Source organism: Mastacembelus armatus, chromosome 17 (assembly GCF_900324485.2).
Source record: "Mastacembelus armatus chromosome 17, fMasArm1.2, whole genome shotgun sequence".
In the NCBI taxonomy this organism is placed as follows: domain Eukaryota; kingdom Metazoa; phylum Chordata; class Actinopteri; order Synbranchiformes; family Mastacembelidae; genus Mastacembelus; species Mastacembelus armatus.
The window spans coordinates 7,800,966-7,826,329 of NC_046649.1; the positions used below are offsets into that span (position 1 = coordinate 7,800,966).

A 25,364-nucleotide genomic window follows, 5' to 3' on the forward strand; every position below is an offset into this window, starting at 1 on the left:
GAAACAAGCCACTTTATTCAGATCACTTTAGTGTTTTGGCAAAATTACACCACCTGGGTAAAGCCTCAGAATTGATAAGAAAAAAAAAACAATTCTTACACATGCTGATTATGATGTGCTCTTGAGTGTTCTTTCAGTGTGGCTGGGCTTAGACACTGTTCTGGGGGATGGTGGGGAGGCAAAGGGTAGGAAATACTCCCTAGCAAACTGAAAGACATCCTCTGGTTTCCGCAGCAGCAAGAACTGCAGAAAGTCAGATATGAGGGCACGTATCTCTGGATGCTGCCTTAGGTATGAGGCATGGTCCGCCTTCAGTTCCTCCTGGCAAAATAAGACATTCACACACATAATCACACTCTGATTTAAAGAGAAGTGTCATTAGAAGAGACTGTGTGTTATTTTGTGAGTCTGAATAAATGAGTCAGCTTCACCTTTCTGCCCAGGAACTTGGATCTCATCTCCATGTCTTCTTCCCATACCAAGGGGATTTTCTCAGAACCTGACATGCACAAACATGCATACAAACATCACTGACTCTGTTTAATTAGAGAATCACTTCATGTGTGTGGGAATGGTTTACCTTTTTCTGAGATGTGATGTGAAGGCAGCTGGAGAAGTCTCATGGTGACTGGTGAACCCACCTGCACTCTGCTGGCTAAGTGCCTAGTAATATAATAAATAAACAGTTCTTATTTACTGGTGGCCAGGCAGGAGGGCATGCACAAACACATGAAAGGTGAACACTTGTATAATATTTTAAAAGAGCTTTATAAAACAATAACTATAATAGCATTAAGTCAACTGACATATCCTGTTTGAGCCACAGTTAAATTGTCTACGAAGTGTAAGAGGTACGGTCATTGAGCTTACCCATCATCCAGAAAGTAGCATTGCCAGGTAGTGGGGCCGTACTCCAGTGAGTGAACAGTCCTCTCCACCCCATATACCTCCACCGTCTCACCACCAACCACCAGCTGATGCAGACCCAGCTCACCCTGGCCACACACAGACAGATAATCAGAATTCCCATTTCAAACAAGCCACTGACTGATGAAGAAGACCTGCACAGATGTAATTACTTACAAATGTGGAGTGGATGATGTGTAATCCCTGGTCCAAGGAGATGAAGGTCGTGTGTTCTGGCACCTTCTTTCTCAGAGCGATCAGACGCATCAGGAGGAAGTTGGAACCCTCTGTAATCAACCCTTTTAGTGAAGACATGGGATAAGAAACGCTCTCCTTTGTCACCTCCTGCACACACACAATAGATGTGCACACACATTACCAGACTGGTTGATATCGCCAAGCAAGAATCTTATGGATGGTGGTGGAACACTGAGCTACACAAGGACACTGTAACAACATGCTTTGTTTAAGTCTGGTTTGTTGATTCAGCTCTGACACCAACAAAAGTCAAAAGTTATCATATATCTCACTTAAAATATTTACAAGACTTGTGGCTGATAGAACTTTTAGGCTGGTTTGTCATGATTTCAGAAAGTCGACACAGGATTGTTTCTCCTCTCACCTCTCCTACAGTAGTGACTTTATCAATCATCATCTGCCCCTCACATTGCACCATGTGACACCTCTTGTCCAAACTGTGGTCTTCCAGCTGAAGAAGTGTGTTTAGAAACAGGAAACACAAGATAAAAACTGGAAGATGTGACATACAATGTTTTCACATGGTGCAGCTGATATTTGTTTGTGTGATGCTTGAAATGACTCACCTTCACATACTCATGGTAATCTTCCTCCAGCACTTCCAGGTCAGTAGTGAGGTAGGCTTAAAAAGTCAGTGAAGACGAGGTAAGTAATACGGAGACAACGTACAGGGACACGTTTGTAAACATCATCCTGTCTGGACTGGCCCTGCCTCCCCTCACCTGTCACCGTGGTTCCACAGGGGCAGTCGTTAATGGCTCCTTGGCTCTGAGCATGCAGCAGCACACAGGGCCGCTGGACTCTCCGGGACAACTCCACGGTCACGCTGAACTTCCCCAGCTCTCTGCCGCCCTCTGACACGGTCACCAGCGAGTCTGGAAACACGCACCTCTGCAGCTCTGCGGGCTCTTAGAAAGTGGGAAGGAAAGTTACAGCATGCAGGTTTTTATTTTTTCTAAAGCTCCGAAATCTGTTTCTGCTCGCGTGAAATTAACAAGACGTGCCAAAACCAGGTGGTGTTAACTCCGGTGAACGCAGCTTAAGCCTCCTGATGACACTACACCAGTACGGGACTGGTGATCTGACACACCGGGCGTTTTTACTCGGTTGGCAGACTCACTTTGGGGGCCGATATAATTGAATTTATCGCTTTTTCCCTGGGAGTCGGTCAAGAATGAGTACACTGGTTCACTTGTCCACGGCATTATTACTGGGTTTGGGTGCTACCTGAGCGATTGTGGTGGCCACCTGAGATGACCAGGGCGAAATGAGCCAGTCCAGCCCTGCCCCAAAGTGTAATGACAACCCACTCACCAATGCTGGACATGAAGGCGAGAGCTTCGTCTGAGGCTTCAGACTCCTCTCCCTGCTCGGGTCCTCCAGTCCCCGCAGCTGGAGCCTCGTTTTCCAGTGGGGTTTCCATCATCAGCGCTGCCCTCACTGAAGGCAGACACACTCGGTAGTAAAATAAATCTCTGCGAAGTTGAACTGCGCTTTACAAGACAACTTTACTGCGTTATGAAGGTTGTATTTATCATTTTATAGCAGATCACGCAGTCTTCTGCTTTGCTGGATTTATGTAAGCTACGGGAAAGAAGACGCGTTGATATGGCAACAACGCAGCAGTACCGTAAAGATAGCTGTATGTGCGCCGGAGAATCTGGAAAAAAGCTGCTGTATTTTCCGAAAAAGAAACACCACTAGAAAACCAAGCGAATTACATGCTGTGTGGTAGTTCTTTAAAATGAGGAAAATAAGAAATGAAAAGATATTGACGATAAAAACAAAAACTTTGATGGAAATTTTGGGATAGAAAGTAAAATGTTTTAGGTAAAAACACAGTCAGATAAGTGAAAGTTTTGACTTGCTATATCAAAACTATGACAGTTAATCAAAATCACAGCAAAAAAAAAATTAAAACCATAACTTTCCCACCAGAATATATGCTGATGGAATATTAAATTTTATTTAAGGGACAGGTTTAAGGTTGGGTTTGATACATGACAATAGTTGGTTTAACCTAACAGTTTAATTTAGGCTTATACACAATTTGGGATTATTTGTAATAAATTCTTGTGCAGTGATATACAGTTAATATAGATCCTACCTCATTAAAACTTGGACCCAAGATCATCATACTTGGAACTTTATTCTTTGAAGTCTGTGACAGTACAAAGAGCAAAGATGCAAAGTGGTAATAAAAAATAAAAAGAATTTCAAGATTCAAAAAGAAAAATCAGATAAAAACAGATCAAAAACATTTTAATAAAACCCTTCCCCTGAATGAATGATAGGCTACATCCTAATATGCACGATTTCAAATAATTAAGCTTCAATTTTGATGTGGTGACAACACAAGCGTCTTCCTCAGGGTGAAACTAACTTCAGGCATCTGCTTCACTGCACCAGGGTAAATGGAGTTGCCCTCTTTCTCACCAACCTCATTGTTTACACGGTGTAGGATGGTGATGACGTCTTCACCTCTAAAACAATATATAAAAATCATGTTACCAGCACTATCATTGCAGAGATTGTAATGAAATAAAATGTTAAAGGAAATGTTGCTGGTGTGAGTCACCGTTTGATATTTAAAGCAACAAAAACTAGTCGATATACACTTTGTATAACATTTACCTCAGACAGCCCTTTTTTAGTTGGTGACAGACAGACTGGATGAACCAGCTCCCATCTTTTATGTGTCTAAATGACTTATGATCTTCAACAGTGGAAATAGCAAGCAGAACATCAGCTTCCTCCGGGATGGATGTTAGAGTATCATCAGCCTCCAGGTCTTTGAGCAGCACTCCACACTGGACGTTCTGTCCCTGACAGGCCTGGATCAGGAACACTTTAGGCTTATTGGTGAGGGCTGGTGTGTTGGTCGCCTTGAAAGTTCTAGTTATTTGTTTAATGTGGAGGGGCTTCCAGTCAGTCCCACACACTAGGCCCTTTGCACCATGACTCAGTACACAGCAGATGAAGGCATCGCCATGCTTTAGAGGCTGCTGAAGGTTGGTGAATCCAGTGGCAGACCACTCCTGCACTGAACTCCCACTAACACTGAACTCTTGCAGCTGCTCAGAGAGGTTGCTCAGAGAAGCAAAGCAGTTCAGTGCCTGATCCATCTGGTCCTGTTTTAGGTCTTTCAACATCAGTACTCTGAATCTGAGCCAGGTGAACACCTCTGCCAAATTTTCTGTAGAAAATTTTGTATTTAAAAAAAACAAAAAACAGTTAAGCTTTAAGCACCAATAAACAAGCTAAGAACAGTTTAAAATAGTGAAGCTGTCAGTTCTGTAACATACGAGCATCTTTGTTGGTTCCACATCTCACTGAGCCATCTGTGAAATTCTCATTGTTTATTATCACACAGAGGCCAACAGGGTGGCTGTTCAGTTGATACAGCTCATCCTAAAACAAATGGAAACAAATGGACACAAACACGCAAAGTCTTTAACTTAAGAGAAAACTCAATTGTCTTTACTAGTTTAAATGTTATGAGGTATGACAATGTGTGTGCATGTTTTGAGTTAAATGTCATGTGGTTTTGTGAACTTGTGTTCTCACCTGCTTGAACTTTCTGTAATTGTGTCTCTAACAAAACGTAATTAAAACATACTGACTCAAAAATGTCCTATTTGAACATTACCATCATCACCATTGACCTCACCATCTTTGGCCTCTTGCAATCTGATGACTGAACATCTGAAGAAATCAGAGCGAAACAGAATTATACCTCCAAACATAAAACATACTGTAGGCTGGCATGTGTTAAATACTTGCTACAGGCATTTCTATACCACATTGTGTATGTTACCAAAGATATATCACCTGAACACTCTTGGACAGGTTTAGGCAGGCAGGTGTTGTTAAAAAGTATATTTTTCAGCTCAGGGTAAGTTGTTTTAATGTCTTCATCAGTTTCCAGGAGGTTCAGGAAGTCCTTGCAGGTGTTCTCTCCTTTATCCATGATCTTATCCACCAACCCAACAACATGCCCCTCTACATCTTCTTTGTTGATGCTTTTAAGGTTGGTGTACTCACGTCGGGTTATTAGGTTTTCCTCATGAACTTTGTTGAGGATGTACCTGTAGTCTGCAGATAACGACATCATAAGGGCTGTTTTATTACGCCTCACTGTGTCTTTGGCTGACATGCTGAATCTGAGATTGAAAAAGAAGACATGAAGAAGAGACTAGAGATTAGAGTATTTTTGGAGATAAACTATAAAATCTGACTTAATTTTTGACAGTGGTATAGCATTTCACCGTATATATATATATATGGCATATATTAAACTGTAATTACAGAATTTTCTAATGCAACTTCTTTCATACTTTCATAATTTTCTACGTGTTTGTACGACCTGTCTTACAGACTGACAACACAGTCAAAACACAAAATATCAAACATGCACCATGAACCCTTGTCTCCAGTATTTCAAAACAATATCTAAGTGTTACACATACTAAGAAAAGTAGGGGGGGGGGGGGGGGGGGGGGGGCGATTTGGGGTTTTGTGCACAAAAATGGAGCTTATTAAAAATGGTCAAAATATTATTAGTGTGATTTCAAGCTAATGTTAACTTCTGTAACTTTCAATAGGTTATCACGTCCTACAGACGACACACACCCAGAATTTAACATAAAGATAAACCTAACATAAACCATTTTCTACGTTAATGCAAAGTATCTCAATTAAACTTATGTAACCTACTTAGAAATTATACGGTACATTAAAATGCTGTCTGACAAAACTTACTGTCAGATATTTGGCTACTTTAGGTGGAGGAGAGTCCTTCTTCCGTGTTTTTCCCTTGGCATTTGCAGCCAGGCTGCTTTTCGTTTTCAAACACTCAATCGCAGACAATCGCTTTGAAGCCGTCGGTTAATACCTGAGCAAAGCGTACACACACACACGCTATTCATTTACTATTACTATGCTCAGAGTTTAGCATCCAATTTTGTGAAGTTGTAGAAAGAGACAATGGAAATGCGTGGGAGTGATGCATTCACGGTCCCAGCTCCACCTAGTGGAGTGTCTATGTTTCTTGTTTTTTTTTCGTCACTGGAAAACAAAACTGGAGCTCGGTCCTTCCCAAATGTAAAACCAGGATAATTACATATTACCGCAGAGCCAGCGGCAGGCTACATAGCCTTTCTCAGTTAGGCAATTAATTAAATAACAACACCAAAAGACATGCACAGTTTTACTACAGTGTATAACACCAGTATATTATCGCATACAACATGTCACAATTCAGCGACAGTTAGATAAGGATTTTTTAACTTCACTCCAGCTAAAAATACCAAGGGTGCATTCTGAATAGTCTTCATTCATAAACATGGCTCGAGTAGGATGTAGTGATGCCTGACCACCACCTGGTGGAAGACGAGGTAAGCTGTTGACTAGCTCAAATAACAACTGCCAACAGACTTAGCAATGTGGAAGTTCAGGAGTGTGTTAAGAGGAAAAGGTTAGCTAAGAAGTGGGACACTGAGAGGACAGAAGAGAACAGACAGGAGTAGAGGGAGATGCAGCGTAAGGTGAAGGTAGAGGTGGCAAAGGCCAAACAAAGGGCATATGAGGATTTGTATGATAGGTTGGACTCTAAGGAGGGAGAGGTGGATTTGTACAGGTTGGCGAGGCAGAGAGACAGAGATGGGAAGGATGTGCAGCAGGTTAGGGTGATCAAGGACAGGGATGGAAATGTGTTGACAGGTGCCACAAGTGTGATGGAAAGATGGAAGGAATACTTTGAAGAGTTGATGAATGAGGAAAATATTAGAGAGCACAGAGTAGAAGAGGTGACTGTTGTGGAGCAGGAAGTAGCAAAGATCAGTAAGGATGAAGTGAGGAAGGCGTTGAAGAGGATGAAGAGTGGAAAGGCAGTGAGACCAGCCATGTTGTCTGGTTTAGAGACAGTGGCACTGAGACAAAGACAGGAGGCAGAGCTGGAGGTAGCAGAGCTGAAGATGTTGAGGTTCTCTCTGGGAGTCACGAGGATGGATAGGATCAGGAATGAGGACATCAGAGAGACCGCTCATGTTAGATGTTTTGGAGAAAAAGCCAGGGAAGCCAGATTGAGATGGTTTGGACATGTTCAGAGGAGGGACAGTGAATACATTGGTAAAAGGATGCTGAGGTTAGAGCTGCCACGAAGGAGGCCTAGAGGAAGACCAAAGAGGAGGTTCTTGGATGTAGTGAAGGAGGACATGAGGATAGTTGGTGTGGGTGAGGAGGATACAGAGGATAGGGTTAAACGGAGGCAGATGATTCACTGTGGCGACCCCTGAAGGGAGCAGCCGAAAGGAGAAGGAGAAGCACTCAATATTTTCACAAATTATTTATGTACAGTCTTTATCTTTATCTACTTTATCTTCTATAGTGTTTACTGAAGTAAAAACAAGACAGGACAGTTGAGTTACACAAATAATACCAACATTTTGTAACAGACTGAGTGTCGTGTGTTGAATAAGTGACTGTTATGATCATCCAAGTTCTGCTTTTTTCGTAGGATACGGCCTATAGACCCCTATAGTAGCCTGTGTTTTGTTGTCCTTAAAATAAAGTGCAAGAAGCTGTCAGACGGTATCTGCTTCTTTAGTCAGGGACGCCACAATATACTTCTTTTTCCTTTATCTTTTCCCTCTGCCAGTTTTACTCTTCATTTGCTGTTTTCTTCTCCTCTCCCTTGTATTACCCTTGTATCAGTCCTGCTCTTTTTTGACTATTTGCTTTCTCCTACTTGAATCTTTTTTCTCGTCTTACACTTTCTTCTGTCATCCCCATATTTTCATGTCTTTACTCCTTTTATCCACCCTTGTCACTGTATTCCTTCAGCTTTCATTCGTTCTCCCTGTTATTTCTTTCTCCTCCTCAAATGTTATTTTCATATCTTTCCTCATTTTCTCCTCTTTAGTTTCTGAAATATGTTACCTTTGAACGTTTTTGCTCCGTTTCATGGCTGTATCTGTGTCTCCCGCTCTTCGCGAGGCAAAACAAACTGTCGCGTTCGGCACTTGGAATAGTCCATTGTAGCATGTAAGGGGGGGTGGACTGTCTGCAACTCGTGTCTTGAATTGGCATTCTGTCGCAATTTTACAGTGTTCATCCAAAGAAATACATGGCCCGGCCAGAACAATCTCTGTGGTATATGTATGATCTGTGTAAATTGACGCTCTCCTGTTTTGTTCTTTGAGTGTTTAGGAATAGAAATATACTCACACCACTTTTACGCCACTTTAAGTGAACTCTGACATCAGTGAAGTCTCAATTAAAGTGACGTGAAACAGCTAGCTGTACGTGTCTCCCTGGTGGTCTAGTGGTTAGGATTCGGCGCTCTCACCGCCGCGGCCCGGGTTCGATTCCCGGTCAGGGAACTACGCTTTTCTGCAATGTGGTTAGATAGGCTAGACCATACTTCGTGTCTGCAAACGTCAATTACTCGTGGTAATAGTCATTTTCAGGAAAGGCAATATATGCGAACAATTCTCATTTGAACATATTTGAATCAGGTAATGTATTCCTGCCAGATCCTTAAAATAAAAGCTTACTATCTGCATTAAGAGCCTTCACAGTATGTTCATACATTGCACACAGGCTAATTGTGTACTGGAGCGTGAAGTATTACAGTTCAAATAAAACATATCAGGTCATCTTTAAATAGATCAATATTAGGAAACTTCAGTTGTTGGCTGCACTGGAATATCTGTTAATTTCCTCTTTAGTGAGTTTTGTCCATACCAATATCTCTGTATTATCATAATTGCTGATAATAATATTTCAGGAGACAACAATTGATATGTGGTTAGCAGTGGCATTTTACTTATAATACTAAAATGGGCACATTAGGAGATATTGGACTCTGGGCACAGACATGTAAAAGAACCCCACACTTTACAGAAAGAGGAATTGCATGATTTGTGGTCAGTTTGTGTTTTGTGTCAGTTTTATGTCATTTTACATCTATTTGTAGTCATTTTCTACTTATTTTCCTTTTTTGTGATTCATTTGTTTGTTTTGCATATTTCTGTAGTTGTTTTACTGTCTTTGGTGCTGTTTTCTGTTTCTTTTTTGCACAGTTTTGCATCAAATGTGTTTAATTTCATGATCTTTTGAAGTCAATTTGTAACCATATGTTTGACTTTCCAACACAACAGTTCGTTCATGGTGCTTTGGTCTATTGGCCTTCTGACCCTACTGGCCATCTTATTACAGAGACTGGAGCATGTGACTGGTATCAGAGGAACAGCGTTAAAATGGTTCCAATCCTATTTATCGGACAGATTCCAGTTTGTTCATGTCCATGATGAACCTTCCACACGAACAAAAGTTAGTTATGGAGTTCCACAAGGCTCTGTGCTAGGACCGATTCTGTTCCCTGTACATGCTTCCTTTAGGCTATGTCATTAGGAAGCACTCTATTAATTACCACAGCTATGCAGATGATACTCAGTTGTATCTATCTATTAAACCTGTTAACACAAACCAGTTAACCAGACTTCAAGTGTGTCTAACTGACATAAAGTCCTGGATGACCAGTAACTTTCTGCTTTTAAACTCAGAGAAAACAGAAGTTATTGTATTTGGGCCTAAAAATCTCAGAAATAACTTTTCATTACATTAAATAACATTGCCAAAATTAGGAACATCCTGTCTCAAAATGATGCAGAAGGGAGTTTTTCCTCTCCACTGTCTCCAAGTGCTTGCTCCTAAGGGATTTGTTGGGTTTTCAGTTTTAGTTTTTGTAAAGTGCCTCGAGATGATTTGTATTGTGATTTGGCGCTATACAAATAAAATTGAATTGAATTGAACTGAATTGACCCACTTGGCCCCTGTGCCTGTGCCCAGCAGGACGTCAGCGTCAAAATCCATCGTAAGTATCAAACATGTTACTCAAACATGGCTGATATTTAGGCTGGCACACAATAGACAATTTAAAAATCGTTATGTCAAGCACGTTAAAAAGACTCATGCTGTTGGCACGATTCAGCAAGCCTGTCCACGATGTGCCTTTTGGCGCTGGTTTTGTTTGATTTGCTATGTTTGTGAGACGTTAAGGTACACGACATCCGTTGCCTCCGACCATTTTTGATATTTACGACTGAGGCGATCAGGAGCAATAAAATAATAATTGACATCACACACTTCAGGATGATGTAGACAAATAATCGGTCGCGAGAAACCTGGAATCTCGCCATGCACCCACAATCACTGAAGGGGGCAAATCGGGCATGAAATCGTCCAGTGTGTGCCCAGCCTTACGATTCCTGTTCGGGGGAGGCGCCAACAGAATGCCCCTAATAGCCAATGAGAGAGAGCTGTCCGAAAAGCGTCACCAACCGGATGTCGTGTACCTTTACACAGTAATCATAGCACCTTTACACAGTCATCATAGCAAATCAAAACAAAAACATTGCACACATGCTTGTTGAATTATGCCAACAACACGAGTGTTTTTTTAACTTATTGTGCATGAGATAACGTTACTACTATAGGGCCGACAATGAAAAGGCGTGTGTTGTGACGTCACGTTTGATCCCGCGAGTGTTTGTGAAATCTCGTGTCTGTGGAATCGCCAACTACAACCGCCTGTGGTCTCCCAGTCTGGTTGATTCCTCTAGTGTGTGCGGTCTAAATATTGTAATATTAAAAATCGGCTGAAACTGTCCTTATGTCTGTGTCTTTAAAACCTCAAACGATGTCTCCCATCGTTTGAGGTTGTACATGTGGCAGAATTGACAATAAAGCAGACTTTAACTTTGAAAGTGAAAGAAACTCATGGTTTCCTGAAGCTCTATGACATCATCCTTGCTTTTTCCCCAGAAGTGTGTCAGATGTCCTCTACGATCACCGAGAAAAGCCACTTTCACTTAAAGCCAGAAGTGACAGCATCAGGTAACGAGTTTTCTCTGTGGTATATACAATAAGCCTGTTAAAACAGACTGAACACTGTAATGGCTTTTATTAAGCTTACACTTAAGGCAGATATAGTACTATTTCATGGGCACATCTGTTTTTTAGAGAGAGTATAGTAAGTGTGTAACTAAAACACTAAAACTTATTTGTTACTGGGTTTTTATGAAATGTTTTTTGTATGAAGTTGAAAATATGTGTTTTTAAATTTTACCTTAAAATGTAACTAAGAAGACGATCTACAAGGAAGATCTTTATACTTAATACCTTACATTAAAAAGGGGAAGTCTAAAAACTAGGAAATTACTAAGTGTGAACTGTTAGAACAGCTTCTCTGTACTTACTGTAAACAGCTTCACATTGTTGTACACCCACAGTGTCTTAATGTTTCTCTGTATTTCTCTCTTTGTTTCTGTGTTTTTGTGGGTGTACGACTCCTAGGTTTGATATGAAGCTGTTCCATATCCTTCCAGTAGTTTGGTCTAGTTTTCTGGTTTTGTGGGCTTCACAGAGTGGTGGGTGACTTTACAGACTATATACACTCACAGTGTGTGTTTTTTGGCTATGTTGTTTTCATCAGGGTGGTACTGTTCTTTAGGAAATGTCCTTCCGTCCTGCACCACCCAAAACAAGGATGATTTGAGCGTGGTGTACTGTAAAACAGTGACTTGCACATTTTCACTGTTAGAACCTGTGTTGACAATTTCTTTTAATTGTGTTTAACTTCATGCTTTAACTAGATGCCCTGCATGTTTTCTTTTGACAGAGGTGTTTGATGACAGTATAGGTTTATGTCAGGATGATGAGCTCAATCAGGCAAGAATCAAATGCTGCACAGACATGATAAACACACAACAAAAGCTTAAATCTAGACTTTTTGACTTTTTATATATACTATTTTTATGTTTATGAAACAATTTTAGCTCTGTGTGAAGAATTCTTCATCTTTTGTGGATTGTATGGACAAGAAAAACATAAAGGAAACCTTTACATGTCTCCTTTACCCAAAAATTAACTCCACCTCAAAAAATGAACTCAACTGCTCCTGGTCGTTCAACACGTTACAGATGGATGAACAGCTTCGTGTCTGTGTCAGGTATTCATGTTTTTAAAAGACACATTAAACATAGAACAGCTGTGCATTATATAATAAGTTTATGCTGTCATGTTAAAGTGTATCACTTGTTGAGTGTGTATCTCTTACTCTGTTCATTCAGTTTTTGTGATGAAACAGGACTGCCTCCCTACTGTTTCAATGCAGAAAACACTGGGTCTCGGATTCTGCCTTACCCAGAGAGCACAGAGTCTGAGGTAGAGATTCGATTTAAAAGGTCCCTGCGCAACAACTGGACAGTCTACTCCTGCACATACAACACAGAGTTGCTAGGTAATACTCTAAACTGTTGCTGACTAGCTCCAAGTGATAATGCCCTTTATATTGTAAAGGCCAGAGACTCATCATGATATTCTGGTTGCAACTTTTTGAAATAAATAACTTTTTGTCATATTTACTTCAGATTTCTTTTTACATTTGACCCAGAGAGGACTGTATACCAGTGGGCTGATTGTACATTGACTGGCACTTAACTCATGTGGAATGATTTTTTTTTTTTTTTTTTTTTTTTTTTTTTTTAGACAAATGATTTCTCCAGTTCTGTTTAGGTTTTATGCTTTAGAGTCCATAAAAGATTTTCAAAATGAATGAACAATTATATTACTAATTTTCTGGGTTTCTGTGCCACAGAGGTCCTGGCTCCGCCATCAAATCTTTCTGTTTTGGTCGATGATGGACACCTGTTGGTGACATGGGGTCTGCCTCAGAGTCGAAAAAATAGTGCCCCTCAATGCTTTAAATATGAGCTGGACCTTGGTGACCAGGTAGACTGTATTTGTATATCAGGATTACAATGAATATTGATTGTTACAGAAACAATACATACAGTGTATTGTAGTTAAACCTGCTGATTGTTTACTGATGAATCTTCTCAACAGGGAGGTGTTAAAAATCTGAGCCAATACCTCTTTTATACTGAGCTGAATATAGATCCCACCTACATCTACAAAGTGAGGATAAGGACAAAGAGAATAGACAATTGCTTTGAATCTCCTATGTGGAGTGAATGGAGTCCCATTGTCAGTGAGTGCTGTGTGTTGAAGTCATCTCAAATATTGGTCTGACTAAAGCCTGGTGGCTTATTGTCATCATCTCTGCCTGTTGGTTGATGTCAGAAAGCCTGAACACACATATATTTAATGAATGCAGTAACCTCAGTGCAATGATCTCCATGTTCACGTGTCTGTCTGTTTGTAGCGGTGGAACAGCCAGTTTCCAAACCCAACGTGGTGATGATCACTTTAATCTCATTTGGAATACCCATGATCCTCCTGACTGTGCTGCTGGTGGTGCGCCATCTTAGGTATTATTTATGTCTGTTGCTGAATGACTAACCTGTTAACTGGTGCGTGACTCACACAGACACATGTACTTGTAAATTCTTAAAATCTTTTCTGTCAAGTGTCAGTGTAAAAATGAGAAGTGAGAGGAGTGTATGGGTGGTGATAATGTCTTTTCTTTCCGAAAAGTCACCACAGAACACCTTAAACTTCCTTAGGGTGCAAAAATCCCCTGTATGAGTTCCTAAATAGCCAAAAATAAAGTGAAAGAAAATGGAAACAGATAATGGAAGGATGTACTACTCTTCCTCCTCCTTTCTCACTTTCTCAAAACAAATTAAATTATCCAAAGCAATTGGCAGCAGAACAAGTTTAAAATTTGCACTGACATTTTTACGGCTGATTTTGTTTGTTTGTGTGTGTTTCAGAGTATCTGAACTTCTCTTTCCTCCAATTCCTCACCCCCCTCGAAAATACATACATTTCCTGGAAAAAAGCGACGTATTCAATGTAAGCACATGCCCAGACGCTACACACATCTCCTCATATCATACACTTTACCGACCAAAATTAGCCAATTACAGGGGTTCAAAGTTTTGCTTCTTATATTGTGTTTTGCAGTTCTTTCAACCCGCCCTATCAGCCAAGGTTGAGGAGGAGATCACACAGGTGCAGGACACGGAGTAAAACCCTGGACCGACTTTTTAAAATGAATATAGGGACAATACAAATAGGTCTGATACAACAAGCCACTATATATATATATATATATATATATGTTAAATACATATAAAACATATGCATGAGAAAGTGAGTTCAAGTTGTACATTTTAATAGAACATGTATGAGTCCAACAATGTGACAGAAAAACATGTTAATTAAATAAAAACATCAGAGGATTTGGCCCTAGCATGCTCTGCTTGGTTGTGCAGCATAAAGCTCATGGACAGTTCTTAGTCCTAAATTCAAATAGTGTGTGCCCACTGATGCTTTTGATACAAGTGCTCTGCCTGACAGTCCGTCGATCCTTAAATGCAGAGCCAGTGCTCTTGCAAAATGTGTGTATCTTTAACAATAAAATAAAGCAGAGTGATTGTTAGGAAACTGTTTTATTCTGTTCAGTTGTTTATATATACTCTTACACTTATTTTCCTGTAAGTATTTGTTTTGTAATTCTGAGAGGTCTGATGTCTGAGAAAATTGCTGCAGATGACTTTTGCTAAAAATACTGCGTTCTTTGAGCCTGCAGCCATGTTGTTTATTTCCTTTATCACATGACACATTTATCATAAAATAGATTGAGTAAACAAAGATTTCAAATATTCTGTAAGTGCATGTTGACATACTATATGTGAAGAAATTCATGTTCAGAGTGCTGAAGTTACGAGGAACCCATTAGGAAGTAACTTTGTCAAACATGGTCTCTCAGACTGGCACAGTCTCTTCAACACTGGTTTAATAAAAACAATCTAAACCTGAAAATTAGGCTGACCAGTTGTTGCCATCCAATCCATATCCTGTATGTTGGGAACAGTGAGAACACAGCTACCTTTCATAAAAAACCCCAAACACTACAGAATAACTATTACTCTTCTGTTTTAACAATGACCTGTACCTCCGCTCAGATCATCAGATCATCAGAAGGTGCAATGTCCAGCAACATTTAAGACTGAGAAACTAGCAAACAGATGTAGATATTTAGTTATATGGCAAACCAAATACATGCCAGCATAATTTTCCAAAAGAACAAATGTAACAGTAATAGTACCTTAACATTCAGATTTGGGTTTTGCAGATATACTGATAATTAAGGAGTATGGTCAGTGTGAAAAGAGAGTCCACCCCTGATCCAAAGGACCCAAAATGAGACCCAAAGTATTCACTGTCACACAGCCTCCGACTACACACAGCTCACACAGCTGTCTTCACAAAATTCACAAATCAGCATGAGATAAAGTAGCATACCCAAAGTTTCCTCTAAACACAGGTTCACTATCCAACCAAACCAACAAAACAAAGTTACAACCAAGGTCACACAAAAAGTGCAACGAGTATGAGGAACTGTGTGCTGTATAAATTAATAAGATGGTCATGTGGCACACATAATAGATCCTGTGATCTGTCTTTCTCGCTGTACTCTATTTCCTGTGTTGTGTACAGTCAGCGAGGGCATTCTGCTACAGTGGTTTCAGATAACACGATATCTGCAGACATGATAAACCATGAAGGAAACCGCAGCAACAGATAGAGCATGTGATCTACATTATAAAAAAAAAAAAAAAAACACTTCGCAGACTCACTCAAAAACACTTTTCAAGGTCTCTTATATAGTTTGAACACTTGAAAACTTGATATTGTTGTGTTTCTTATACATGATGGACTCTTTTTCATAGTTTTCAAATTTTTTTTAAATAAAGCACTGCAAAAATATGATGTGCCGCACACTGTGTTGTGTCTGTTCAGTTTCTTCACCTGATTAACAGCGTTGGCCTTCTGGTTTTAAGCCATGACCTCAACAGACAGAGCTGTTGGTGCTGCTCATTTCCATGTAGACACATCCTGTGGAGCAGACAATTAAAAATGTGTTAGAGTTCAGAGAGCAGGTCATGAAGCAGGAAATTGTGCGTGTGAATATGTGTGTGTGTATGTGTGTCGTACCTTGTCCAAACCTGTTTTGTAGCTGTGTTTTGTCCAGCGGATCTGTGAGAGAGACTATGTTTGCACCAGAGGCGGTTCCATTTCTGTAGCTCTCTATCAGTGTTTCTAGTGTCCTAAAACTCTGCAGTCTCACTCCTGAATCCTGCTCAACACAGAACACACACACAAACCATGAATAGCCCCTCTGTGTGCAAGTGTGGACATGGCATCTGCATGCAGATGTTCACCCACCTGCAGAGACCAGCCATCAGTAGATTGTACAAGCCTGTAGGTGTGCACAAAAGGTGTTTTCCTGCAAAAACACAAAGCTCAGAAATGTGAATGATTTTCTGTGAAATGTGCAAAATCTATAATGGCACAAATATATATACACATATTAATATCTATCTATCTATCTATCTATCTATCTATCTATCTATCTATCTATCTATCTATCTATCTATCTATCCATCCATCCATCCATCCATCCATCCATCCATCCATCCATCCATCCATCCATCCATCCATCTATTTGCCTGCATAACTTGCCATGTAACCAAGGCATGCTAGGCTAGAACAAATTTGATATCTTGTATTTTGTAAGTGGTTATGGTCATATCTACAATTACATTTTCACTAGTCACCCTTCCATTTTGGATATACGAAATGACATCACTGCACCATTTCAGTATTTTTTAGACCAACAGGATTCTTATTACAGATATCTGCAAAGAATTAATGAATAGAACAATTAGTTATTTGAGCTGCATTTTCATTAGTAAAAATAATTAATTGATTTAAAAGAGAAAACTAATTTAAGATATCTACAATTCAATTTTGCCTGAAATGTGAATTCCAGATATCTGCAATTACATTTTGCGTAATCAAAAGTTAAAGATGCTGTAATTTTGACTAAGATATTGGCACATTTAAAACATATCTTAATTATAAATATATATATATTTAATGACTCAAACTAAAATATTACCAGTTCAATATCTGAAAGGGGAACTATGGCTAATTTAAATTTGAAATTTGAGGGTTAACTAGTCAGAAATAGCCTACATTGATACTGATACTCTAATAAATACTGAAACCATGTAAGAGTGTCTGTGATGTCATGTAAGATCTAAGATTTAAAACAACGTCATTTTATCCAAAAAGGAGTTCTGAGTAGTCGACTAGTTCAGTTTTATTAAAATCTGACATAAGACTAGTCAGATTCTGGCTGTCACCTTGTGGATAACCAAAACTGAATTGTAGATATCAGAAATTTGTTTTTCCATCAAGTTGGTGAACAATTCTTAAATTAAAGTTTTGACTAGTCCTAAATACAATACAGCTATCTTAAATGAAAATCCAGCCCTCCTATTTAATGTTATGGGCTAGGCCACAAGGTAGAGATTAATACACTAATTACCTAAATCAACAGGGAGACAAATGACTCTAGGAACATCCCTATAACTAAACACAGACCTGCATTCATATTTCTTCCTGTTGAGCCCTGGAATTTAACTGCGATATGACTTCTTCCCACGAGATAATAACTCGTGTGCACAAAATAACCAGCTCTAGGCTGTCTGTGGAAATGCCCACCCCCGCGGTCCGCACACTGGACCATTTTGAACCAGTTTGAATTCAGACAGCAAGAATGCATAATGCTGTTGGAAGGGCTGAGCTTTGTGTTTAATGTAGCCTAGATTTTATATCTGTGCGTGTCATCAGCCGTTTTAGCACACAGAATATAGGTGCAAGGTGCAAAGAGAACCTGTTTTTTTCTTTTTTTTTTTGTGCCGCTATAAACAGAGTTTCATTTACCTTTGGCATAGCCACAAACACCAACTACTTTTTTAAAAAAGGTTTCTACTAAGCATTCAAAGGCTTCTGAAAAAAATGAGACCACCACCGTGTCTCACATCTGCAGTGAGATTATCCAATAGTCTAAAAGCCTACTCTTCATTCTCTTCAAGTCACTTCTCGTGCAAGTGTAAATGTTTGGAAATATAGCTGAAATGAGGTAATGAGAAATGTCATTTACACGAAAGGGACTTCCACTTTCTGCAGAATGAGGATTCAGTTCGGCCCTAAAATGTCTTTGGTGTCCCAACCCCAAAATACATGTTTTGTCTTCTTGTGTCTAGGCACACATAAGATTGTCAGTGTTCTCCACATGTATGCTGCAAACTTTACCCCTGTAAGTCTAAGTTTGAATTTTGTCAATTTAAAAAATAATAAAACACTAGTAAAAAATGGTACTTAACATATGAAAATAACAATGAAAAAATAATATATTTAAAAAATAAGTAAAAAATATTATTCATTAAAGAACATCCCAAAGTTGTAAAAGTTTTATTTCTGTTATTTCTACACAAAAATAAAGAAAGCATAGAAATTAATAATATATAATTAATACTTACAAATAAAGTGGTTTTATTCAGATTTTTTATGCGGTTTTACTAAAAGCCCCTTTTTGTAAACCACTGAAGAGTTTTGAAAAAATCTTTAAGAAATATTTCATGGACTAGTGTCACAAACAAGATTTCGTGTGAAAGTCCCGCAACAGCACTTTCCACTGGTTTTCTTAGCGTGTCTGTACTGGTAAATACTGTTGTGTTACTGTAAATAAAACATGGGCAGTGCATTTGTTGATCAATACACAGCTCCAATGATCCATTATCCAATAAAGTCAAAATCGTGCACCATGAAAAGCGTCCCCAAGCTTGCTGCTCACCTCACACACAGACAGTAGGCCCCGCGCACTGTCTCGCTGTCTCTCAACAGAAAACTGCCATCATGTCCAAATCTTTCCAGCAGCCTCTCTGTGGCCTCCCTTCCAATTCTCCCATAGTAAATGGACTGGACCAGCATGCCCTCACTCTCCATGTTGCCAAAGAGGCAGAGAGCCGTCTGTGCCTAGGGGTGATATGTGCAGGAGGTTGTAGCAGCAGATGAGTGTGAAAAGCTATGAAGCAGGAAAAGCTTGTCTGGTTTTCACACTTTTTTGTCACGCAGCTGCACCTTACATAGTGCACTTTGTGTAACCAGAATAATGGCTTTTATCTACCCAAAAGTGAAAGCATATTTTTTTTTTGTTGTACCTTTTTTTTTTTTTTACCTCAGTTCCTGTTTTGCAAGTCAGAAAAAGAAAAATACTAGCTACAACCACCGTTCCACGTCAGCTTTATCATTTTCTGCTGAGCTGTCTCTCTAAATGTGAGTCTTTGTCAGTCCCGTTAAATTAAATTCAGCATTTAGGAACGGACTCATCTGATGATACTGTATTTCCGCTGTCTCACACACGTTCAGATCAGGTACAGCTAGACTCCATCAGTTGAACTCTGGCAGCCTTACGATGTGGTGCTGGGAATCAAAAGCTGTATGTCACAAAGCAAAGAACACTGGGTTTGAGTGTGCGGATAATGTGTGTGTATGCAGTAGCAGTGTCACACACATTAACCACCAGCTGGACCAAGCGCACACAGGCATGTTAACAAAGACATCAAATGTAATGGCTTGTGTTCCAAGAAGAAGGCCAAGAAGTATTTTAGAACAAATAAAGCAGAAAAGTCCTTATTTAGATTTCAACAAAATAAAACTGAGAAGATTTGGAGCAGAAAACAACAGTCGCAGTTTTATGACACTAAAAGGTGAATTTTCTGCATAAGCTATAACGATGTAAGTTAACTATTTTTATTTTCATGTATGCCAGCTTCTTTAACAGCGGTGGACTTTTCCACATTCAGCTACATATGGCGACCTATACAGAGCGTCCTGGGTACAGTATGTTGACCTGCCTGCACAACACAGATGTAAATGGGTCTTGTACATGACTGAAAAGTAAACATAGATTCACAGTTTGAATCCCATTCAACCCTGGGACTTTCCTCTGTGGGTTTCCTCCAGTTACAACGACTTTCTTCCACAGTCCAAACACATGTAGTTTGGGGTTATGTTAACTGGTGACTCTAACTAGACGACTGCCTGTGGGTGTGAATGTAAGTGTGTGTCAGCCCTGTGATAGACGGCTTATCTGTCCAGGGTGTACCCCACCTCACATCCAGTGTCAGCTGGTATTGGCTGCAGCCACAGTGACCCTGAATTGGATGAACCCATATAGAGAATGGATGAGTGGCTGCTGAAGCACAGCAAATGGGTCCCAATATGACAAACGGACCATTAGGAACAGAAACAACTACTACTAAATATCACTTAGTTATTTTTTATCAAGGGAAAAACAGACTGGAAGGAACATGACATCTTTCTATTTGTTTATTCTACTAAATCCCCCAGCAGGTGGTGCAGTAACAAAGCTTAACATCACGTCCACATGTGCGTATAAAAATACATATTCATGATCAAAATAGTTATGAGCTGGATATTTTTCTACTTTAACAATTTCTTTATCATCTTTGACTTTCTGTCTTATGTTTCTACCTGTCACCTACTATTGCCTGAATATCTTTACTTTTAACACAAGACAATTAACACAAGAAGAATGGGTACAACAGCTCAGGCAAAGAAACAAAGCACAAAACAGAAACATATATTGAATAACATGAATGTGCCTATTGGAGGAAGAAAGGCTTAAAACATGATGCTGCTGTTCATACAGATAGGTGAAATGATCTAAATGCAGGAAGAATGGGATGTAGATTCACCTCTAGAGCTGTGAATGCAGTTATTAAAAGAATAAAGTCAGATCACTTTGCTTGGAGCTGAGCTGGGTGCATACAAAAGGTAAAACTAGATGAGGTGTGTTCAGACTCAAGTTCAGCATTATTTGCTTCAGATGCATACAGCGCAAAAAAAAAAAAACAACAAAAAAACAAATCCTCACTTTGTCAAGTAGTCTAATCAAGTGAGTTTTGTTTGTTGTTGAGACCCAAAAATGTTATTTTCTTAGAACAAGAAAAAAAAATGCAATTGAGGTGCATTTTATCCAGGGCTAAGGGCTAACTCAGGCCCACACTCTAGCAAAAGTTTACAATTCATAAGTATTTAGTTTACTGTTACACATCACCCAGGTAAGTAACAAATCCTGCTGTCTAAGAAGCTGGAACATAGGAATCTGTAGAAACCCTTATTTTTGAAAATGTTATTATCAAAATAGCTGCGGATTTTCCTGTGGATGAACTTGTTGATTAATGGACTCATAGTTTCAGCTGTAATATAAATTGTAATTGTAAATTTTGCCACCACTGCATGTAACCAAGTACTTCGAGTACATTTCACTGTACTTTCTACTCCATTACATAAATTTATATTTAAACTGCACAGTAGCAGATTTTCAGTTGTAGTTACGAATTATTTAAAAATAAAGAATAAAGATCTATCAACCAACTGGGAACAAATTAGTGTATTTTGTCAAGATTTTATTAGTCTACATTTTAAATAAATTACTATATATATGAATATACAAATCCCTTGATTGTCAACTTAAAATCTGACATTTGCTTACTACGTAAAAAACAAATAGTACAAAACATGGTCCCTATTCTCCCTTTCACCTCTTCTTACTCTCTGACCTCCAGAGAGTTGATGGCTTGGAGCTCGGCAGAGAACCTCTCTCTCAGATCTTTGTTGGCCTGCAGGAAACCACCCATCATCTTCAACTGCTCCTTGTCCTGAAGAATAGACGGAGAGTAGGTTGAAATCATGTGACATCTTCTTATGCATTATGTTGAAGTGTACATCTGTATTTATTCTACGCACCTGTGTCTTTGCATCATTCTCGTCATCAGCTGCATGCAGTAACTCCTGCAGCCGCTCTTGTAACAGCTCAGTTTCCCACTGGCTGATCAAAACGGCACTGCTCTCTCCTTTGGAGACAACATCTGATTCTAATCCGTCCAAGTCCACAGAATCCATTTGGTCCACACCAGAGACGCATATAGACAGATCAACCGTCAGCATCTGGACAACAAACATACATACGCTCACAAACTGTGAGGTAAAATAACACTAATGCAAATCAATGTTTTTTTTTGTTCATTGAACACAGATACACAAACAGCCTCACCTCATCTATCTGTTGTCCAGCTGTTGCCATCTCTTGTACATGGCTGAACTGCCGCACAAAGTGTTTCAGAGTGGACTGGTAATGCCTCATCCATTCATCCTTCATACGCAGCTCACAAGAGTGCATCAGCTCATTCCTGTACTGGATCACCTGGAAATGCACAATAACAAAACAAACATCAGATTTCAAACAAAATTCATCTGAAAAGGATGCAAGGCAAAAACAGACATGTCAGTCTGCAGCAATGACGCATTTTAACAAATGCAAATCAAACAATGCACTTGTTGACCTTGGTAAGACTTAGTGCAGGTGGGAAGATTAATAATAGCCTACTCTCCCTGTGGTGCTGGCCACTGCACTGCTCCCATTTAAAAGACAAGAAAGACTATTTTTCCACACAGAATACGTGGCCTAACATGCACTTTTGTAGGTTAAAGATTTTACTGCCTGCAATTCTACCACACACACATTTCTCTCTCATTCTCTCACAGACTCAACTAATGCAACTGACCTTCACATTATAATTGTGTTTGCTTACTTATTTGGCATCTTAACCTGACTTGTGTGTTTCCTCCTTGTCACACACACTGAGCCTGTTTGTGTCTGTCAGCACAAAGACTGTAAACAGGGGGAAAAGACTAACCTGGATCTGTCCAAAGGTGTTAAAATGTGCCCAGTGGCACCTCTAAAACTCACTAAATAACATGTTATGAGTCTTGTCATATCCATGAAGTTGTCAGGCAGACAGCAGACACTCCAGGAGGCTACTGCATCCAGCCAAGAAACAGTCAGATGCAATGGTAATAACAGCCACACAGAACAACTTCAGGCTGTGCAGCCAGTTTGACCAGTATTAACAAAGTGCACTGTCACCAAGATGACAGAAGCTCCATTTGTCCCTCTGACCTTTCAGCTATTAAAACCTGGTGTAGTTCAAGTAGCTGTGTCACGTGGTCATTTTAGACCATATGAATATTTACCTCTCTCACAAATTTTAGATCCAGTGCCTGGAAACAATCGCAGTAGTTGATTAGATTGAGCAGAGCCGAGGCATCGCATTGATCCGCCGCCTTCACCCTCCCCTGACCTCGTGGCATGTAGGCCTACAGACACACATTCAGGTGAATCTTTGCAGACGGGAAAGAAACATCTGTCTAGTTTGACAAATGTTTAGTCTTAGAAGACAATAATATTAATGAGCATTTCTCACTATTTTGCTGACATTGTACAGGCAAAAAAGATTAAATTAAAAGATTACATTAAAGATCAGCATCACACTGATTTGTAATCTTTAGAGTTTATTTCCTCCTAAACGCAATACTTTTGTTTTTCTAATCCCACCGCTTTAAACAATGAAACTATTGACAGACTCATATCACATCCCAGTGGCATCGTTAGCTCTACATGTCTGTCAGCACTGGACCACATTTCCCATGAGCCTCTTGTCTCCTCGCTAACGCAATAGACAGGGTTACTTGTGTGCAGAGTGAAGCACCTTGGCCACCTCCCAGTGGTCTGTCCTCCAGGCGGGGGGGGAACAGTTGTCCCAGTTGACGGTGGCACTGGGCTGCCTGTGGTGGGCCAGGATCACCGTCTGCCACAGTCTGCACACTCTGCATGCTGAGGACAGCTAAACACAGACAGTATGGTGGACTTACATGACGTGTCAGTATGGTATCAGACACCACAGAAACAAGACTTGAATCTGTAAAACCCTAACCCAACATCAGACAGTATTCGCAGGCCCTTCTCACCTTGTTCCCTCTCGGTTTACACGAAGAAGTCTCACACGGTTTCCGTAGCAGAGCGTTTTGATTGAGCAGGTCTCTGTGGAAAGCTCTGATGTGCTGGCTGATGAAGGGGTGCAGGCCTTCCTTCAGTATGAGCAGACACCGTCCTGCTTTCAGCCAGTTCGTATACTCCCCGTCGTTGAGACGGACCACCAGCTGTTCCCGAACCATCTCGATCTCACTTCCTCTTGTAAAACACAACAATGAATCTGAGCAAGTCCAAACAAAGTCCGTCTATGTAGCTCCACCCAGTGCAAATTCAGTCTCCACAAGATGGAGCTGTCTACTCTAAAAACACCAGGATGTGGCTGTAGGTTTCAATAAATGAGTTCAGTTCTTACAGGTCAGAGAAGATTGGACACTGTTAGGTGTGGCTGTTCTGTTTGATGATCAGAGTGACCAGCTATCCTGTTTTTATAGGAGGATGAAGAAGCTGCATTTTTCTGAGAATCTCATGAATCCTACAGGGCTGAGATGGTTGGTGGGGTGGAGGAGATCTTTGAATACATCAGATCACAAATGAAACATCTTTTTAACTTCATCCTGCATCTGCATTTTTAAAGCCCTTATATGACAGTAGACAGGAAACCAGGCCAGAGACAGGGACAGGGGTATAACATGCAGCAAGGGTCAGGAATCGAGCTGCAGACGTTGCACTTCTGTGTTATGCACTTGTACCGTTAGGCCATCAGATAGGCTACCTCACTCTATGCATTATTAAGCTGTTTTCAATGTGGCTGTGACAACTAACTACTCCAGGGAGGTTTGTCTTGTGAATCCCACAGCTGATATATCAACACTGTTTTAAGATGAATACTAACAAAATTGTTAGTGAAAGCACATAGACGTATGGAGAGCAGCAGCAAACAGTGCAAACAGCGCCATTAGAAACTGCTGTCACGTGATTCATTTGCACAAAATACTTTGAGCGCAAGTGAAAAAGGTTTATAGTCTGATGCAGAGACAGTGACTAAGCCACTCACACTACAAATAAATACATAAATAATAAGGTCATATTTGTCCAGGTTTGGAAATGTTCGCTTCTGAGATTTATGCCTCCACCCTGATACAATGGAGGTGGTGGAATTTCATTAGTGGTGCTCCAGGTATCGAAATTACATTTAAAAACTCAACAGACAGTAACCATCACACTCTAGGAGTATTAAAAAATGAATATGGTGAAGTAGCAAACCACTTCAACATAAACGTTCAATGTTGCACCAGCATGTGCAATCTTAGCCTTCATCCTGAGTTGTTTTTATGTCCATATGATGAATGGATGTTTCATATTCACTCTTCTTGTACCAGAGGGAAATATCTCTCCCTGCTGTGTCATCTAACTTGTTTCTAACCTTCTCCGTGCTGTCGTTGTGTTGGTCATGCAGTTTATGGCTTATAGAGCTTCAGAGATGAAACTAGTTGCCTTGTGCAGCCGAAAATGA

General features: G+C 40.0%; 5 protein-coding genes and 1 non-coding gene across 17 annotated transcripts; 2 read left to right on the forward strand and 4 right to left on the reverse strand.

The window, feature by feature from the left end:
- Window positions 1-14: 14 nt before the first annotated feature.
- On the reverse strand, window positions 15-2,800 carry catip (ciliogenesis associated TTC17 interacting protein). The gene is made up of 9 exons (XM_026313930.2): window positions 2,479-2,800; window positions 1,887-2,072; window positions 1,731-1,786; window positions 1,529-1,615; window positions 1,084-1,251; window positions 871-995; window positions 581-663; window positions 432-499; window positions 15-321 (listed from the first exon to the last, which is right to left on the reverse strand). The coding sequence occupies exons 1-9, from the start codon at window positions 2,588-2,590 to the stop codon at window positions 109-111; spliced, it is 1,098 nt and encodes a 365-aa protein (XP_026169715.1). The 5' UTR covers window positions 2,591-2,800; the 3' UTR covers window positions 15-108.
- A 478-nt stretch (window positions 2,801-3,278) lies between these two features.
- LOC113135025 (caspase-8-like) lies at window positions 3,279-8,215 on the reverse strand. 4 transcript variants are annotated; one of them, XM_026314665.2, is made up of 7 exons: window positions 8,104-8,175; window positions 5,926-6,058; window positions 4,996-5,327; window positions 4,814-4,869; window positions 4,470-4,575; window positions 3,799-4,360; window positions 3,279-3,647 (listed from the first exon to the last, which is right to left on the reverse strand). In XM_026314665.2, exons 3-7 carry the CDS (start codon window positions 5,318-5,320, stop codon window positions 3,497-3,499), a joined length of 1,200 nt encoding a protein of 399 aa, XP_026170450.1. In that variant the 5' UTR covers window positions 5,321-5,327; window positions 5,926-6,058; window positions 8,104-8,175; the 3' UTR covers window positions 3,279-3,496. The 4 variants fall into 4 exon arrangements, with proteins under 4 accessions (XP_026170450.1, XP_026170448.1, XP_026170447.1 ...); XM_026314663.1 differs by lacking the exon at window positions 5,926-6,058 and having other exon boundaries at window positions 4,835-4,869; window positions 8,104-8,215; XM_026314662.1 differs by lacking the exon at window positions 5,926-6,058 and having other exon boundaries at window positions 8,104-8,215.
- A 259-nt stretch (window positions 8,216-8,474) lies between these two features.
- trnae-cuc (transfer RNA glutamic acid (anticodon CUC)) lies at window positions 8,475-8,546 on the forward strand. Its single transcript has one exon. It is a non-coding gene; the product is annotated as a tRNA-Glu (tRNA).
- A 2,254-nt stretch (window positions 8,547-10,800) lies between these two features.
- On the forward strand, window positions 10,801-14,378 carry LOC113134781 (granulocyte-macrophage colony-stimulating factor receptor subunit alpha-like). 7 transcript variants are annotated; one of them, XM_026314294.2, is made up of 10 exons: window positions 10,801-11,064; window positions 11,524-11,597; window positions 11,849-11,898; window positions 12,006-12,178; window positions 12,300-12,469; window positions 12,827-12,960; window positions 13,075-13,219; window positions 13,394-13,499; window positions 13,905-13,986; window positions 14,098-14,378. In XM_026314294.2, the coding sequence occupies exons 2-10, from the start codon at window positions 11,531-11,533 to the stop codon at window positions 14,161-14,163; spliced, it is 993 nt and encodes a 330-aa protein (XP_026170079.1). In that variant the 5' UTR covers window positions 10,801-11,064; window positions 11,524-11,530; the 3' UTR covers window positions 14,164-14,378. The 7 variants fall into 7 exon arrangements, with proteins under 7 accessions (XP_026170079.1, XP_026170085.1, XP_026170082.1 ...); XM_026314300.2 differs by lacking the exon at window positions 11,849-11,898 and having other exon boundaries at window positions 11,001-11,064; window positions 11,524-11,543; window positions 12,099-12,178; window positions 12,344-12,469; XM_026314297.2 differs by lacking the exon at window positions 11,849-11,898 and having other exon boundaries at window positions 11,006-11,064; window positions 11,524-11,543; window positions 12,099-12,178; window positions 12,317-12,469.
- LOC113134782 (SH2 domain-containing protein 1A-like) lies at window positions 14,318-19,126 on the reverse strand. 3 transcript variants are annotated; one of them, XM_026314301.2, is made up of 5 exons: window positions 18,845-19,126; window positions 16,366-16,426; window positions 16,146-16,276; window positions 15,949-16,035; window positions 14,318-15,734 (listed from the first exon to the last, which is right to left on the reverse strand). In XM_026314301.2, exons 1-5 carry the CDS (start codon window positions 18,994-18,996, stop codon window positions 15,665-15,667), a joined length of 501 nt encoding a protein of 166 aa, XP_026170086.1. In that variant the 5' UTR covers window positions 18,997-19,126; the 3' UTR covers window positions 14,318-15,664. The 3 variants fall into 3 exon arrangements, with proteins under 3 accessions (XP_026170086.1, XP_026170088.1, XP_026170087.1); XM_026314303.2 differs by having other exon boundaries at window positions 16,135-16,276; XM_026314302.2 differs by having other exon boundaries at window positions 14,318-16,035; window positions 16,135-16,276.
- A 1,466-nt stretch (window positions 19,127-20,592) lies between these two features.
- LOC113133755 (uncharacterized protein CXorf38 homolog) lies at window positions 20,593-24,179 on the reverse strand. Its single transcript, XM_026312623.2, has 6 exons — window positions 23,887-24,179; window positions 23,628-23,762; window positions 23,113-23,235; window positions 22,133-22,282; window positions 21,826-22,026; window positions 20,593-21,737 (listed from the first exon to the last, which is right to left on the reverse strand). The coding sequence occupies exons 1-6, from the start codon at window positions 24,091-24,093 to the stop codon at window positions 21,627-21,629; spliced, it is 927 nt and encodes a 308-aa protein (XP_026168408.1). The 5' UTR covers window positions 24,094-24,179; the 3' UTR covers window positions 20,593-21,626.
- Window positions 24,180-25,364: the final 1,185 nt, after the last annotated feature.